General features: G+C 40.8%; 1 protein-coding gene across 1 annotated transcript in view; it reads right to left on the reverse strand.

Moving 5' to 3' along the window:
* The window catches only part of lhfpl7 (LHFPL tetraspan subfamily member 7), a 134353-nt gene extending 117349 nt beyond the window's left edge, over window positions 1–17004 (reverse strand). Inside the window, exon 1 of the mRNA XM_080867773.1 lies at window positions 16237–17004. Coding sequence (XP_080723899.1) covers window positions 16237–16590 — 354 coding nt within the window. The 5' untranslated portion in view covers window positions 16591–17004. The remainder of the gene's footprint in view (window positions 1–16236) is intronic.
* Between the last annotated feature and the right edge of the window lie 651 nt (window positions 17005–17655).

The raw sequence follows: 17655 nt of genomic DNA on the forward strand, positions 1-17655 counted from the left end.
CAGCAAAAACTAAGTATTGCACATAAAATCGAATTTACAGCTCCAAAAATATGTTTCCTTATAAATCCATTTTCTCCTGCTTATGAGTTCAGGTTTGCCGGGGGGATCAGATCATTATTGCTCTCACTGTGTGTTTCTATATTTTTATACAAACTACTGTGATTAAATATTGTTGTTTTGTGGTTCTACTTTAGCAAGCAGACGCTGCCTTAAAGCTCTTTATGCTGTTGTCTTTAAGGGTACTCTGATATTTCAGGCTTTGAGTCAGCTGCTAATTAGAAGCCTTTTTCAAACCATCAGAATTGACAAAGTCCATCTTATACCATTCATCTTGTTACTCTTTTATAAGGGTTTTAATCCATAACAGCACCTCAACTACAGTGAAAGAGAAAATGTATTAGACCATCAGCCAAAGTAAGGTTTATGACACAGCTGCCCTAAATCAAGAGTACTGCTAATTACCAAATCATTTTTCATGTTTCTGTAATGGTTAATCCACTAGCATCCACAAGCTGCTTAATCAGAATTATATTTTTGATGCTTAAATATAATTGTTGTTGTTATGTATAAATCTGCTGAAACAGAAAAACAAAAATAGTAAAGTTGGTAGAATAAAAATGAAAGTTGCAAGATTACCAAGTCACAGTTGTTTAATTGCCTTCATGACCAAAGAAAATATTGTTAGTGGTTAAATGTTAGCTTGATTAATTTCTGACTTCTCAGATAAGTCTAGTGTGTTGGCTCAGATTTTGGTATAAATTTTTGAATTCAGTAAGTTCTAGTTTTAAACAAGTTTTTTGAAATATTCTAAAAGTGTTTTCTCATTTCTATAACAGGTGGTCAAAAAATTTGCTAAACACTCTAAGTCCAAAGATTACTTCTAAAATAGTGCTAAAATGCTAATCTGGAAAGAAAAATGATTTGTTTTTATATCAACATTTTGAAATGAAAATGAAAGGAAAAGGGAGAGTAGGATGACAAAATGAAACATTTGAAGTCCTAATTTTATCACTTTGGTCGCCATTTTAGTATTTTTTGTTTGGTTGTTTACCCAAAGATAACAGCCTCAGATGCTAAGTGATCAACTAATGCTAACAAGCCTGATTAGCAAACTGCACAGCTGCAATTAGGGTTGCCAACCGTCCCTTAAAATACGGAATCGTCCCGTATTTCGAAACAAAAGTACACGTCCCGTATTGAGCTAATAAGGGACGCACTTTGTCCCGTAATACAGTGAGAACCAAAAGTAGTCTATAAATGTTTATGGAATTAACGCCTTGTTTGAAAACATAATTCCCAGCCCCTCTCCTGCTTTGTGACCAATGAGCTGACAGCACACTTATGACAATTCGAGTATGACAATTCAGATTACCGCTCATCTCATTGGTCGAGGAAAGGTCGCTTTCGGAGAAAATACCGGAAGACAACAGGTGACCACAACAAGAAGCATGGCCAACAGGGGAACAAACGCCGACACTGCGGTGCAAGTCTCGGACGACAGTACACCTAAAGCTGGGCAGACACTGTGTGATTTTTTCAGTCACGTTATTCAGCTCCTGCTCAAACTGCACGATTGACTCACAGGGGTTAGAAGTTCATAGGTCACGATGTACTCTCACACTGTACCGCCCGATGCTCTGATGCGACCTGAGTGCTCACACTGTGCCGCTGTTGTGCCAAAGTAGTTACCCCCGCCATAAAATGAAGGTTATAACAGAAAATCTGTCGCTCTCTCTCTCTGTCTTTCACTCACACAGACACACCACCACCATCAACTTTGCTAAATTGCTAATGAAAAACATTGATCAGGCAGCTGTGATTAAGCAGCAGTGTAAATCCAACTATTTTCACGGTTGTTGTGGTCGTGATCATTTTGTGAGGCCACATCGAAAAGGCTCGGATGAGCTTTCCAAAGTTCTACAAGTTGTGCCTCCATCGCTTGTGTCCAGATCACACGCTGCACTGCCGTGCTGCTCCGTCTTTTTCACCGACGTTTACGTGTTTGCGCGCGAACTGGTCGTGAGGTGTTAATCACTTCTCGTTACCCAACGTATACTACATGACGCACGATGAAGGCCAAAATCGGTCCGATCACTCAAAAATCGGCTCAAAATGGGCCTAAAACCGCACAGTGTAAGCCCAGCATTAGAGCAGCAATGTTTGTTTCCCTCAGAGAAAGGGAAGAATGGGAAAAGGAAAACACCTGGCTGGAAAAAGTTAATATGGGCATGTGCAGTGAATATCAGCGCTATGTGGCCAGAAGTGTGATAATATAATTTATTTTGTGTAATAAACAACTGCAAGGATAGATGATTACAACAAATAGATGACTAATACATAAAAGTAATACATAGGTGAATAATGATGATGAGTTATGATGCGTAATCATGGGAACAAGTGGGTTTACAAACAGGAGCAGCTGATTAGCATTAGAAAAGCTGAAATAATACCTCAACTGAAGCCAATTGTACTAAATGCACTAAATAGAATAGAATAGAATTCAACTTTATTGTCATTGCACATGCACAGGTACAGGGCAACGAAATGCAGTTTGCATCCATCCAGAAGTGCTTTAGTGATATAGATATATTACAATATATATTAGCAATAATATAGACATGTGAGTATATTACAGAAATGGGTCTATTATGGTATGTTATAATGTACACGGTATGAAGTATGTTGTGAATATTCTATAACTATAAGTATGTACAGGCTATGAACAGGATATAAATATGAAAAACTATACAGAATATGAAATAAATAACTTTACAGAATCCGAGATATACAGCTATACAGAAATGGGAACTATGCAAGTTGTAAACAGTTGTAGGATTAAAGATTATCGAATGTACAGAATGATTATTTACACAGAGCTATACAGTAGTGCAGTTAAGATAAGTGAGGGTGTAGATAGTTTCTACAGAGGCTATATAAAGTGCTAGTGGTTGTGAGTGGTGGTTCAGTCCATGTTATTATTGTGTGTTTGAGGGTACAGTTGTCCATTGTGGGTGTGTGTATGTTCAGTCCATGAGTTTAACGTGGGTCAGATGTCAGGAGGCAGAGTTCAGGAGTCTGACAGCTGTGGGGAAGAAGCTGTTCCGGTACCTGGTGGTCTTAGTCCGGAGGCTCCTGTGGCGCCTCCCAGAGGGCAGGAGGGTGAAGAGTCCATGTGATGGGTGACTGGGGTCTTTGATGATTTTCCCAGCCCTTTTCAGACACCGCTTCCTGTAGATGTCTTTTATGGCAGGAAGTGGTGCTCCGGCGATGCGCTGGGCAGTTTTCACGACCCTCTGCAACGCCTTCCGGTCCGAGGCAGAGCAGTTCCCGTACCAGACTGTTATACAGTTGGTCAGGATGCTCTCGATGGTGCAGCGATAGAAGTTCACCAGGATGTCTGAGGACAGGTGGTTCTTCCTCAGAGTCCTCAAGAAGAAGAGGCGCTGGTGAGCCTTCTTGACCAGCTTGGCACTGTTACAAGAATATTTTTCTTTCTATTGTTTTCTATTATTTTAAGTTAAGCAGGACAGAGTTCTTTTAAAGAAAGATTTACTTATATTCTCAAAAGTTAAGCATGACAGGCTTCTGTTTAAGAAAGAGACCTGTTTTATTGTGTTAATGTTGTCATTTTGAGCTAAAAATAAATAGCTAAATGATCATTTGTTTCACATGTGTTGATATCACAAAGAATAGAATATGCATCTACTTAAATCAACTTCAAGTCAAATGGTTAAAAAAATAATTTCACACACAAAAAAAGAGCTAGAAAATTCACCACACTGGGAAGGGTGAAGACAACTGGGTCGCCCGGTCCTGGCCACGAGGTGTCCCTTATTTATTTTTCAGGGAGTTGGCAACCCTAGCTGCAATGCACTGACACAGGATATGCTAATTGGTATCAAGTAACAGAATAACAAAATACACTTCACTCACTACTTCTGCAGCACAAACTTCTTGGTTGTCAGTACAAAAATACTAAAACATTATTTGACAGAAAACCTAATTAAAATTGCTCTGCAAGGTACCAGTTTGTGACTTAAATTAGCGCAGATGATAACTCCCTGGCATACCTGTTGTTTAAAGTAGCCACACCTCTTACTTTTAATCTTAATAGTATCTGCTTGGATGAGTCATAAAAGATTTACCTGCCCTAAGGATGTCACAAAAACTTAGCTACAGATAACGTGTTATTTGATGCGTTTTAGTTTTAACATGTAACTCAGACAGTAGTGTCTAAAGGAGATCTCTATAAGTCCCCTACTAACTCAAAACTGTAATGTGCATTTTTCTGCAGATGACAATATTATATCCGTTAGTGTTCTATCCTTAAACTCGCCTTTGCAAATCTACAGTGTGCTTTTATTACACTACACAAGCGTCTTATCAAACATAAAATTACCTGCATGGTATTCACAAAGTCAAATACAAGTATCCAGCCTGCAGTATATACACCAATCCCTTATGGTCATAATATTGAAACTTTTTAATTTTATAAATACTTAGGGCTCTATATTGACTAGAGATGGCACGATACCACTTTTTTATGTCCGATACCGATATCATAAATTTGGATATCTGCCAATACCGATATGAATCCGATATGGTGTTTTTTAATCAACAAAACTGTTTGTTTGTTTTTTAAATATCTTGCTGCATTTTGTATAAGTTCATACTCAAGTTTAAAACAACAACTACACTAAAGCTATTCTGTTATACCTGTATGCAAAAAAAAATATTTCATAGTTCAGCAATACTGATCAATCTAATAAACTTAAACCTACACCATCCTCCTTATTCTGGTATTTTAAAGAGTACTTAGCGTAAATATTAAGCAACCTAACTAATAGGGTTCCAACTCCCAGCAACAACAAAAATAAATAAATAAAAAATAGGGAACCACCCTTCACGCTCCGCCTCATGATGCTTAATCGACGTAATCAACCTTCATTTGATGCAGTGTGAAAAAAAAATGCACAGAAATCAATTATTTTTCAATATATTAAAATATTAAATAGATTCAACATCTTTCTTCAACAAAATTGCAGACTGCACAGATGGTACCTTCCCAAAGGAAAAAGTACTATAGCTTACTAGGGTATATATATTAGACTTAATAGTTACTATATACAGTAATGGACTTCTATTCATTTTGCATCAAATTAAAACTTTGGGTGTCAGATAATTATTTATTAAAAGCTAGACATTTTAAATGAGAATAAGAAAGAAAAGTATGTCTTTGTGCCCCCTTTTCCCTGTTAATGCCCTATCGGCCCCCCTGGCTAAACTTTGCTAGATCCGCCCCTGCACAGTTACCAGCGTCAGCTACGTAGAAAAAGATCCTCGAGTAGAAAGTAATATTAAATAAATTCTAACAACAGCTTATCAAGCTTAAACGTGCTGCTGTTGTTTATCCGCTGGTTTCCTCTTTCTGGTGCAAAGTGGGCCAAAAACAAACAAGAGAGACGGACTCGCGACAGAAAAGCCGATCAGCTGATCATTAAGCAGTTTCATGATTGAAGTAGCAGCAAGAGAGGGAGGGGGAGAGAAGAGGCACTCGCTGTCACGGTTCTGGGTCCGTCGGACCCAGTAGTTTGAGTTTTATTATGTTTTGGTTTTAGTTTGCATCAGGGGTTGTTTTCTTGTTCTCTGGTAGTGTTGATTATGATGATGTTTATTATTTGAGTTTCATGTTTCTGTGGTGTTTAGGATTTGTTCTTCAGTTGTGTCTGCTTAGTATTTGTCTAGCTCCATGTGCCATTTTCTGTCTGTCTCTCTATGTCGAGTTTGTGTCTTAGTGTGATGGTTGCTTGTTCCTGTTTTATTGTGATGGTCTGCGTCTCATGTGAGTGTGTTCAGTTTTACCTTTGTCTCGTCTTGTTGATTATTCCCAGCTGTGTCCACCACCTGTGTGTAATTCCCCTGTGATTCTCTGTGTATTTAAGTCATGTCTGCCGTCATTGTAGTTGCTGGTCCGTCTGTGTATTCCACCCTGCGTCATCTGTGTGTTTCCCTGCTGTCAACCGCTAAGTGTTTCTGCTCATGTTCAGGTTCGTGTTCTGTAGTTAGTTTGTTCCCAGTCTAGTTAGTCATAGCTCCCTTTGCCGTTTGTATTTACTTTCATGCTCAATAAACCACCTTCACACCTTCACGACTGCCTGCGTTTGGATCCTCCTTCATTACCTCCACACGGCTCACCTCACTCGCCGTGACACTCGCACCATATATCGTTTGTTAAGCTTAACGCAGGAATGCTTTACAAACATTCAGAGATGGACTTACAAACTTGCTTTACTTCTCTCGGGGATAACTTTGTCGGAGAGGAAATGCCGGGTTGCTAGCGAAGCTCCACATGCTACCCAGACCACCGACAGGTCCCGCATGCCACAGCCGCTCTATCACGTGATGCATACTGCTCCGACGTGCTAACGTTCTGAGGCGAGTTACGGCGTGTTGCAAGTTTTGTGAGGTGCTTTCGTGATATTTAATGGATCGGATTACATTTTTTATTTTTTCTCCGATATCCGATCCAGTAATTTAGGTCAGTATCAGACCGATACCGATACGTAATATCGGATCGGTCCATCCCTAATATTGACACCAGATTTATTTATTAAAAGAATAAATTAATTCTTAATTAATGAACATGTATTATGTATCTTCAAGTATATAAGGGGCCGGCATGCCTACATACAGACATTTAATATGTATATACATAATATATATATGCAATAAAAAGTATGTATACATGCAGATATTTACTACATAAAGACATATATTTCATGCATTTGAAAATGCAATCTCAATGTGCCCACCTGTTTAAAGAAAAATGCAACAATAATACTGACCACTCCAAGAATTGCACTTTTTAGCACTCATGTGTTGGGCGTGGGAATCTGCTTATTTATCTGCTATCTGAGCACTGTGGGGGGGAATGGCCAGTATTTCAAACTTTCCAATGTAGAACATCTCAAATAGCCAATAACTGATATCTGAGCCAAACTTCCCAACCATATATAAATTTAAAAAAAAACTAATGAAAATCTGAGGATTTTGAGATTGGATTGAGGCAAATGCCTTCGCTCTTTTCCTCTCCGTGCTGTTTACTTGCTGGCATCTTAAGCCTGCTCAAATGTGACTGGTTAACAGAACTGAGACTACAGGACAGAAACCAGAAAGCTTCCATAAATGTTTTCCCCTGCAAACAGATTTTGCATATTTTTATAAAGACATCAAAATTTGTTTATTTTATAGCCATAAAACAAAGCCAGCTTTACACGTAGACAATCAACATGAAAATTCCCTTAAAAACTTTTGTGTTAATTGAACGAGGAATGTGAAACCCCTGACATGGTCCTTTTAAGTGCCTTGTATAGATAACCATCTATAGATAACTGTCAGACCACTGACACATTCCACAAACAGCTCATATCAGAAGCAGACAACAGTGTCTGGCTCAGTTTGATATAAAAGATAAATAACAGGCTGACATATCACCACGCCATTATATACCTCTAACCCATTATCTCATCCAGCAGACATTGTTGTCAAATTGCATTATGTAACCATAAACATAGCAGGAGTTTGGAATAATTTTTAGATCAAACAATGCAAAAAAAAGGCCCACTGTGGCCTTTAAGGGGAGTAAAAATGAGAATCAGGATGCCTTCCAAATGGCCCATTCATCCCCAAATCTATCATCGTAAAATGCTCCTGTGTATACACACTCCCTACCATTAATTTTGTCACTAGGCAAATGGTGGCCTTGAAGTAAACATGCGCTGTATGATAATAAGTCGGCACACCACATTTCACGCAAGACTTGCTGTCAAAAGACCAAACATCTATCTCTCGTTCCAGTTCCAGCTTCTTCTCCTGCTCTACACTCTTTTTCCATTTTTAAATAAGTCTATTTACATACCTGGAATAACTCAACGTGAACAAGCAGCAAAATACAAAAAGCCACTAATTTATATTTGGGCCGAACCCGTGTCCAAGGCTATGTTTGGCTCGTAAAGCGGTATGCTGTCTGTTTTTTCAGGCAGCATGCTGCCACCACCACCACCACAGAGATGATGTGCAGCTCTGCTCTGAATTTAGCGCCCTGAAAAACACCTCAGCAGATGAGATGGTAGTAAAACACGACTCCTAACATCTCCGGCTCGCACTACCACCTCTGCTTGCACTTTGTACTTATTTCACTTTCTGTCTTGCGGAAGGTAAGCGAGCTGGTGAGGAAGAGACTGAGCTGAAGGTCAGAGGGGAGCAGAGTGGGGAAACGGGCGGTGGCCACAATATTACAGGTCGAATTCCTTTTATGAAGCCAACTGAAAGGAAAGAGAGTTCAGTTTATAAGCGCGAGTGGGGAAAAATGTATGTTAGCGCCTTTTTGGAGGTTGCTGGAGTGCCAGCGTTTGAGTGGGTACCTACTTGTTTTACCAGGTTAGAGCTCGTTTTTCCGCAAGGGAACAACAGGGATTTTTATTCATGTAACTCCCTGGCTCTCTTCTGTTTCACTCTGCTGCCTAATGTCCCTCAGCCATCCCTCCCTTAACCCCTAATTACTGCATCAGTGCTGACATGGACAACCACTGTACATCACATCAATGTCTCTTTTGATCACACTCTGAGAGAATTTCTTTCGCAGCTGCCTCTTTTCATCTCTCTCCGTGCATGTGGAAAACACTGTATGTGCGCATGTGTGTGCGTGTGTATGGCTACAGCACATCACTTTGAGTTGTCTAATCATACTTGTGTGCGTTGCCTCTGTAGAAAGCGCTGCTGCGCATGAAGCTCTAAACAGAATGAGGTCGTGAGGAAAAAGCAGCCAGACAAGTCCGCCTTTTGTCTCTCGTGCAAGCAGAGCAGTGGACTCCCCATGGGAGGGAGGGGGAGATACAACATGTGCATTAGACCCCATAACATCATTTATAACAGGCACACACTTGCACACAAATGGCTTTCACCACAGAGGTTCCCCATTAGCATTAAAGCGGAGAGCCTATAAGAGGCAGAGAGGAGAGTGAGAAGCTTTACTGCTACAGTAAATCTAAGGAGCAACTCGAGCCCGTGTCAGGCACCAAATGACAGCTTTCTGTTGAGCAGAGATTTCACAGCCTCTGTGGAGCTCACGTCCCTCGGGAATGTGTGTGTGTGTGTGTGTGTGTGTGTGTGTGTGTGTGTGTGTGTGTGTGTGTGTGTGTGTGTGTGTGTGTGTGTGTGTGTGCCACCGGACCTTAAGGCCTCTGTGTGAGGAGGCCAAGTCAAGAGCACAGACCTTTCATTTCTCTCTAATGTTGTTCAGAGAGATAAAGGGCAGACCTTGTCCATCATTCTGTTATTAAGCAGCAGACGAACCGCTGAGTCCCTACCTCAACCTGCTGTCTACCAAGAGCATACCATCACACTGTGCTGCAAAGGACACATTCAGTAAAATAATTCAGAAGAGTGTGCTTGACTTTTATAGTTTAAAATAATCAGTTTAGAGAAATAAAAGTTACTAAATAGGATGTGAATTTAATTTATTTTGACTGAAAAAACTGGGCTGTTTATTAATCTATTCAGAAGCTATCCTCGGAGTAACTGTCATTAAGTTAGTTAGAAGTCACACATTGTGTTCTTGATTTAAATCATTTAAATGATGATTTTTTTTAAAAGGCATTAAACAAGATTCTTTTAAAGGGCTCGGACTGACTTGGTTTTTCATTTATTCACGTGTTTCTATCTTTATTGAACTTGCATACAGAAAATAAACACAGAAATCAAGCACTAAGTTACTTTTGAGAGGCCATGCAAACTATATGGAGAAAAAGTACTGCGCCACAGTACACCTACAGGAGCTGCTCAGTCATGAAAACTGTCAGCACACAGTTTCTGTGCAGATCCTAATGCCAGAGAAGGTCTGGAACTCTGCAGTTATTGAGTCAGCAGAGTTTTGGTGACTTTTACACATTATCCATCTCAGTACTCAGTCAGAGAGACAGCCGGAGACCTGACACCCAAGCACTCATTCCTGGTATAATTCCTCGAAGTCCACTTGCATTCCTCTGCCTGTCTGCATGGGTAGTTGGTGTACTGTAATGTAAATTCTCTGCGGATTAATCTGTGTGGTCACAAAAGAAAGGCATGCATGCAGACGTCCACCCTCACCATCTGATGATGAGGTTAGCATATCACGGGGACCCAAGCGGACCCTACAGGATCAGCATACCCGGAAAGTATCTGGATGTAGTGTTTTCAGTGGGACAAACATTTTGTCACTCATCCAAGTATTTAGAATTTTCTATTCTACCCTTTGCTTTTAAGCAGAAGCCTTAATTTGCTTTGACTCATTATCTTCCCCTCTCTGCAGACAAACACAGTTTGGACAGCAGACTCTGGTATTTCTGTCTGTATCTATAAACCAACCCTCACTCACCAACAGTACACTGAAATTGTGGCAGAAACCTCTATTTTTCCTGTTGACAACTTTGCGCGACGTAATCCACTGCAGATATGGAAATTAATGACAGAGGCCAAAGACAAAAACTGTCTAGCAGCCAGACACAGGATTCATTAGTGAATTTCATTAAATGAGTTATCTATCTACTTAAAACTAGTTCTGGCTCAGTGAGTGATAAAATGAGCATCTAGCATGGTTTTATGCACCACTAGACGTACTTCATAGGTAGCTGGTAATTAGGCATGGTAAAACATCGCCACAATTCATCTTCATGGCATGTGGGGAAGACAACATGGGCCGATTGTTTTGTCTCATTTGTCAGAGGATTTCAATGGAAGCCAATCGCATTTGTTTTTCCACGACCCAGAATCTCTGCTTTGTCATGTTGCCATTTTCTGCACAGAAAAACAAAAGACGAGGACCCACTCAGACATTTTCCAATCAGGCATTCCTGGAGCTTGGCCACTGCTCATTTAGGCTACGAGACGACCTTGACATTCAGTGGGCATGTACTGTAAGAGAGGCCTGAGCACACACGCCACCACAGAGACAGCAAAACACATGCGGTTACAATCCAAGAGCACTCAAACGCACCACCTCCTTGCCCAGACACACATACGTGCAGTTGTGTGTGTGTGTCAGACTGTTGGCTCGCTAATACCGAGGCCCGGCTAATCCAGCGGCAGTGTTCAGTTCCTGCGAAGCAGCTGGAAGTGCATAAGCTGTTAACATGTTAAGGTGAAAATGTTTGCTGGCAGGCACCCTCCTCCTCCTTCACACTTTACCTAGCAGCAGCTCACAGTACACCTCCTCTGACATGTCCAACCTGGCAACCACCACTGCTGCACACACGCTTTCACACTTCCACCAGCTTCTTCAAAGCGACATATATACTCAAGCGTACGCAGATAAGCACGCACGCGGCCGCTGCACTGCATCTGGTGGGATATCACACAAGCAGCAGTAAGATATGGAATAATTTATGTGGAAAACCGCCAGATGTTGCAATAAAAGCTGTGCGTGTTTTCAGCCCTATATTCTATTCTGGAACTCTACTAGAGTAGCGTTGCATGACAGTTAAAAATAAAGAAAGAAACAAAGAAATCTTTACTTATTGTACATATGTCCTTTATGTTGCCCTTCAGTTCATCACTCTCTCTGAAATAAGCCTTTTTAGCTCCTGTTTCGTTGAGGACAGCCTCCCTAAAAGCCCAATTCCCTCTGATTGGCAGGCTCTTTGCAAAAGGTTGACCAGAGTTTGACGTTGAATGCCTCTGTGGATAATTTTAAACAAGAAGAACTCCCACTCTCTAAACTTAGGTTTCACAGAAAGTCAGGCCTTCGGAGATTTGATTTTTTTTTCTAGCCATTTTCATGATGCTTTCAGTAGAAGAAGAATGAGTAGATGTGGTTAAATATTTTGATTATTTGCACCTATTAAACTTAAATACCTTCCTGTAAGTACTAATGACATCACGTAAAACGAGACACTTACAGTAATTGCCATTTTAGTTTCACACGTCAAATGAGAGGCAGCAGATAATTTTCTCACAGTAGTCATGATCGACCACCACAGTCAGCTGGAACCTGGAAGTTTTTGCTTAACCATTCTCCTCATGTCTGTTGTGGCTTTCGCTGTGAAATAGACACAATTAAGGGAGGATATATATATATATATATATATATATATATATATATATATATATATATATATATATATATATATATAGATAGATATGTACACACACACATATATATAATTGCAGACTCTGTTTGCAAAAAACGTTTAAGAGTTAGGCTTTTTTGTCTCAAAGCAAATGTCAATAACTAAGCCGTTTAGCTCCATTCACTGCTATTAGCTGAAAACTGTCTCCTGAAAGCTCTCTTGGCGATTGCATCCAATTTCAGTTCAATGGTATAAATAGCAAGAGAAAAGGCTTCCTGTAGACTAGCAGTATCTCTAGCTGTAGCCTGACTTCGTACTGTGCCTGTAGATGGTGACCAAAAACAGATATCTGTGGGGAGATCACAGCTACAAAAAAATTCAAACAAATATGGATACTGTGAAGTTTTGTCAATGCAGATTGTTCATTTGTTCATTATATTTGGTTTGGTTATTAAAGCAGAGGAAAGATGCCACCATCAGCAGTCCACACAGATCCCATCACCTCTCACACATCCAAGTGGTGAGGGTTTTTGTCATATTACATATACATCAGTTTTCCCCTTTTTCACCATTTATGCCACATGAAATCAGTGCAACATAAGGTTGTGTTTATTTGCCACCCAATTTTACATCTCATAGGAGTTTCTCTCTCTCCCTCTCTCTGTGTGCCTGAATGAAGCCAGAGGCCCTGCCAGTCTGGCCTCCAGCTCTTTTTTTCCTGAGCGCCAGCAGCACTGGAGCTCAGCAGCGCCAAGCAAAGCGAAAAGCTTTTGACAACATGGAGTGACAACAGAAAAGCCCACAGAAACTACAGCACAAGTAGGCCAGCCTTTCAAGGAGCCTCCTCCTCCCCCACCTCTTCCCCTGTCCTGTCCTCATACTCTTCTGGTTCACTCTCACAGCATCCGCAGGGCTCAGAGTGACTTTTCAGAGCAAACCCAGAGCACTGTCTTCCACTCTGATGGATGTAACAGAGCTCAGTGTACGGTGATACTTGCCTGCTTCTATGTAAACAAAGAAAGAGGGGAGCTAGTAGCATGTGGGTGAGTGGCCTGCCCCACCTGTGTACAGTGTTGGCACCCTAAGCACATTCTGGATGTTTTGTTGTTGACAAGCTGAAAATGAAAGGCATCAGAGAAATGATGCACTCATCAGTGAGGAGTGCTGGAATAATAAAGTGGCTCTGATGAAAACTTAATGGCCCCTTCACCTTTATTAATGGCCATGGGAGCATATCATGCGCTCAGGTTCACCACTGGACTAACACATGTATTTCTGCACAGGGAACGAGCTCCATCAGCCCACACTCACTAACGCACTTGAGGAAGAGCTCATAACCGGGAGGACACTAATTAAAGCAGTGGCAACTGGCTAACTGGCTAAATTGCTGCTGATTTTAGCCAAATGAGCCTTAAATGCAGTTTACCACACTTTAATTCATCTAGGGACACATCTCAGTATAAATGTAATGAAACATACATACAGAGATCCCAATGAGTGATTCCAGTCTTTGCCGTTCACACCTATGCTTCCCCATGAAAAAAAAAACAAGACATTAGACTCTACTCTCCTTTGCAGATGAGCTAGAATCACACAGGCAGCACTTATTAATATCTCCCTTTCAAATGCTAATTCCCCTTCATAAATAAATCATAACTCCAGAGGTGGCTGGTATACTGTAGTTTTCAGTAGGAAGGTGCAGGGCTAAGAGAGGAGGGGGTACAAACAGGATCCCTCCAGAAAGTAATGATATTATACCACAACTTGCATCCCAGATACAAGACTATTACAGGCCAATTGTTTTTGCTATAGCGAGCACATATATTTTCTTTAAAAATATATTGCCCCAGTACAGGCTGAGTATATTCTTGTGTTGGTGCATGGTGAAGCATGTGCAAGACTTTCACATGCAGAACTTCATCAAGCTACAATTTATAGAAATAAATGCTTCACATGTGCACCATTGACAGAGGTCTGCTAAAATCAAATCCACTGTTTGCTCTGACGTATTGTAAAAGACCAATGGCCAGTGGGGAAACTCTCCAGGGGAATCTACAAAGAAAAGGAAGAGTCTCACTGACTGCAATGTGGCAACTAGAGGGCAACATGACATGTCAATAAAATGAATTGACTTGTAGACAAGACAGGGAAAGTAACCATTGGTAAGTAACAAGGTAGTGTACAGATTTTAAACCGATCTCATTTTTTAGTAAAGTTAATGAAGTGACTGGAGTGGAAGTAGGGAAAATCACTGACTGCCATATAAAGGCGGACTAAATATGTTAGAGGGGTACTTGACAACTGGATATCCACTAGTGACCAACAGTTGAAGTGATGTGCAACCAAATGGATTTATGGACAAGGGTTAACACTCAGCCCCCTCGATGATGTATCACTCAGTCAGTCAGTCACACTGTTGCAATCCAGCCAAAAACAGAACAATAATAACCAGTTATTTTGTTGGAACAATGCCGAAGGAAAGAGCTGTGTTGTAAAGTGAATGTGTGTGCAGTAAAGTGGATGCAAAGAGTATCTGTCATAAGGTAGAGTGGATGTGTCATGCAGTAAAGTAGATATTTGTGTATTAAATTGGATGTGTGCGTGAGGCGATGTAGGTGTGCGATACAGTTGAGTTGGTGCGTCATGCAGTAAAGTGGATTTCTTGCAGTAAAATGGGGATATGTCTAGAGTGGGTGTGTCTTGCATTAAAATGGATGTGTGTGTTCAGGATATGTTGTACAGTAAAGTAGGTGTGTCATGCGGAAAAGTGGATGTTTGTGTATTTAATTGGTTGTGTATAGTAAAGTTTGCGCAGTAAAGTGGGAGCCATGCAGTAAAGTGGGTGTATGTGAAGTAAAGTAGATATGTGTGTGGAAAGGTACATTTGTCATATGGTAAAGTGGGTGTGTCATACAGTAAAGCAGACTTTTTGTATTAAATTGGCTATATGTGTAGTAAAATGGATATGTTATACAGTAAAGTGGCGAAGTGGATGTTTGTTTATTAAATTGGATTTGTATTTAGTAAAGTATGTGTGCCATATAGTAGAGTGGTTGTCTTATGCACACACACACAGTGAAGTCGATTTCTTCCAGTGAAATAGCTGTGTGTCTTGTAAAGTCAGTGTGCATAGTAAAGTTGACCTGTTGTGCAGTAAAGTGATTGCTCGTTTATTAAATTGGATGTGTGTTTAGTAAAGTGGACGTGTTATATAGTACAGTTGTCACTGCAGTAAAATAGCTCTAGTGAGCGTGTGTAGTAAAGTGGGTGTGACATGCAGTAAAGTGGATTTCTTTCGGTACACTGGCTATGTGTCTGTGTTGTCCAGTAAAGTGGATGTGTGTAATAAAATGGGTGTGTCCAGTAATGAAAAGAGTCACATTTGCACATTGCAAAGTATCACAAAGTAGGGTTGTTTAGTCTGCAGGGTTGTTATTGATGGTGCACAGAGTTGCACAGCTTTAGCATCATACATGTGGTCCACTTTCACAGTTGCTATACCAGGTTCAATTTTATGAAGTGAGACAAAATTGAAATTCCTGCTAGTGGGGAGCCCTGATGAGTGAGCAGCCTGCCAACCTGGTGCCACTTTCACAGCTTTGATGTGTGTCTGGCATGCTGTGCTGCAGATGCTGCTCTGTATGATGCATCGTCCTCCTCACTGAAAAGCACAGCATCATCCCAAATGTGGGCTTTTTTGTGAGGACTGAGTCAGGAGCATCTTAGTCTTATAGTATTGTTCAGTTTACAGTGGCACAAGTGCCTTTTGGAGTCACTACACCTTTGTTCATCTGACAAAATTGCTAAAATATGAAGTGACCTTTTTTGAAAGCAGGAAATGATATGTTACAACAAGGAATGTAAACCAGTATGTTCAAAACAAAAACTAGTTTCTGTAAGACCAATTTTTGATTCAAATCTTGTTGTCTAAAATCTGAAGCACTTTTCCTGAATCTTAGATAATCAAACAGATGTAATCCTCTTGCTTTGCTGCTTGGTAATAGGTCTGTATATTCGCATTTATTCTTGGCTGCTTCTTCCATTCAGTGCCATATCTTGCCCTACCCACTTGATGCCCCTCATGCTCTCATCCATCCACATGCGACGGTCATGGGTGTGTATAGGTAACTACCTGCCAGGAGCTGGAGGGGATCTCTGCAAATTTGCCTAGTCCCCCGAAGGTGTAGCACCGGTACATGTGATCCAGAGACTCCGAGCAGTGCCACAGCAAGCCGAAGCTCACGGAGTCCTTGTTGTTGTGCTGGTGGTGATGCTGGTTGCTCCTTAGCTGATCCTTAACAATCCAAGCAGGGGATATGAAGCTGAAACTGCAGACGGCGACCAGAACGGAGGACAGGAGCACCCAGAAGCAGCCCACACAGCTGAACATGGTAGCAGCTTGGGGCAGAAAGCCCGGAGACAGAGTCAGATCAATCCCAAACCCTGCTTCTTCTTCTTTCTTCTCCCGGCCCAGGAGCGAATGCATTTGGAGCTCACGCCTTCAAGAGCGGCACTTCAACTTCAGCCTCAGCCTCCTGACCAGCACTACATCAGCAAAAACTAAAACTAAAAAATAATTACAGTCACTGGGCATCCGCAACAGCAGCTGTGAGACTCCCCAAAACATCTGGTCTGGGGGAAAAAGAAAAGAAAAGAAAAAAACACACTAAGAGAATTGTGGTGAGTGATGGTTATACAATAAAGTCAAGTCATCCGCGCCCACACTTATGCTGGTACAAAGCTCAAATCTGACTCTGGAGATGTTTGGCACACCCAACACTGGATGCGCAGCTGTCATAGCAGTGCAGGTGGAGGACTTCACCAACTCAGAGACCAGACATTTGCTGCAGCCGCCGCTCTCCTCCGATACTCCCTGCGCCTCAACACGGGAAGCTCCGGACTTTTCAGGACGAGTCCGCGTGAACGGCGTCGAGCTACCGCAGGTTAATAGGGAGACTTCCGGTTAAGACTTTCAAAGTCATGCTTAGAAAAGAGGCGACAAAGTTTGAGGCGGTCGTACAGATTTTATTCTGTAATGAATTAATAATTGTATTTATTGTAAAGCAATAAATTATTTTAAACAGTTCAAACTAAAAGGGTGCTACACGATATTTAAACATTTAATTATTCACTATGGTGAATGACTTACACAGAGCCTGTTGAAAAAAGGTACCCCGAAGGATGGTATCTTAAGGTATGCTATATTAGTTGGAAAATGTAATGTTTTTGGACATTAAGCAGGGATTACATGTGAAAATGTGTGGTTACATTATTTATTTATTCATGTATGTGTATTTTATAAATATCCAAACTTTATAGAAGGGTACAAAACATCGTACGTCAAACACCATATAATTATCTCATTAGTCTCATATATTTTTTAGAGTGCAACAGAGGAGACAAAATTACTATGCGTCATATACAAATGGACGCATTTTCCAGAGCTTTTATGAAATGATAAATTTTGACAGAAAATAGCACGACCTAAATAGGTATAAAATGTACATGTCCTTGTGCTAATTTTAGGAACACGACGCCAAATGATGCCAAG

The sequence above is a fragment of the Rhamphochromis sp. 'chilingali' genome (assembly GCF_963969265.1).
Source record: "Rhamphochromis sp. 'chilingali' genome assembly, chromosome: 19".
Classification (NCBI taxonomy): Eukaryota; Metazoa; Chordata; class Actinopteri; order Cichliformes; family Cichlidae; genus Rhamphochromis; species Rhamphochromis sp. 'chilingali'.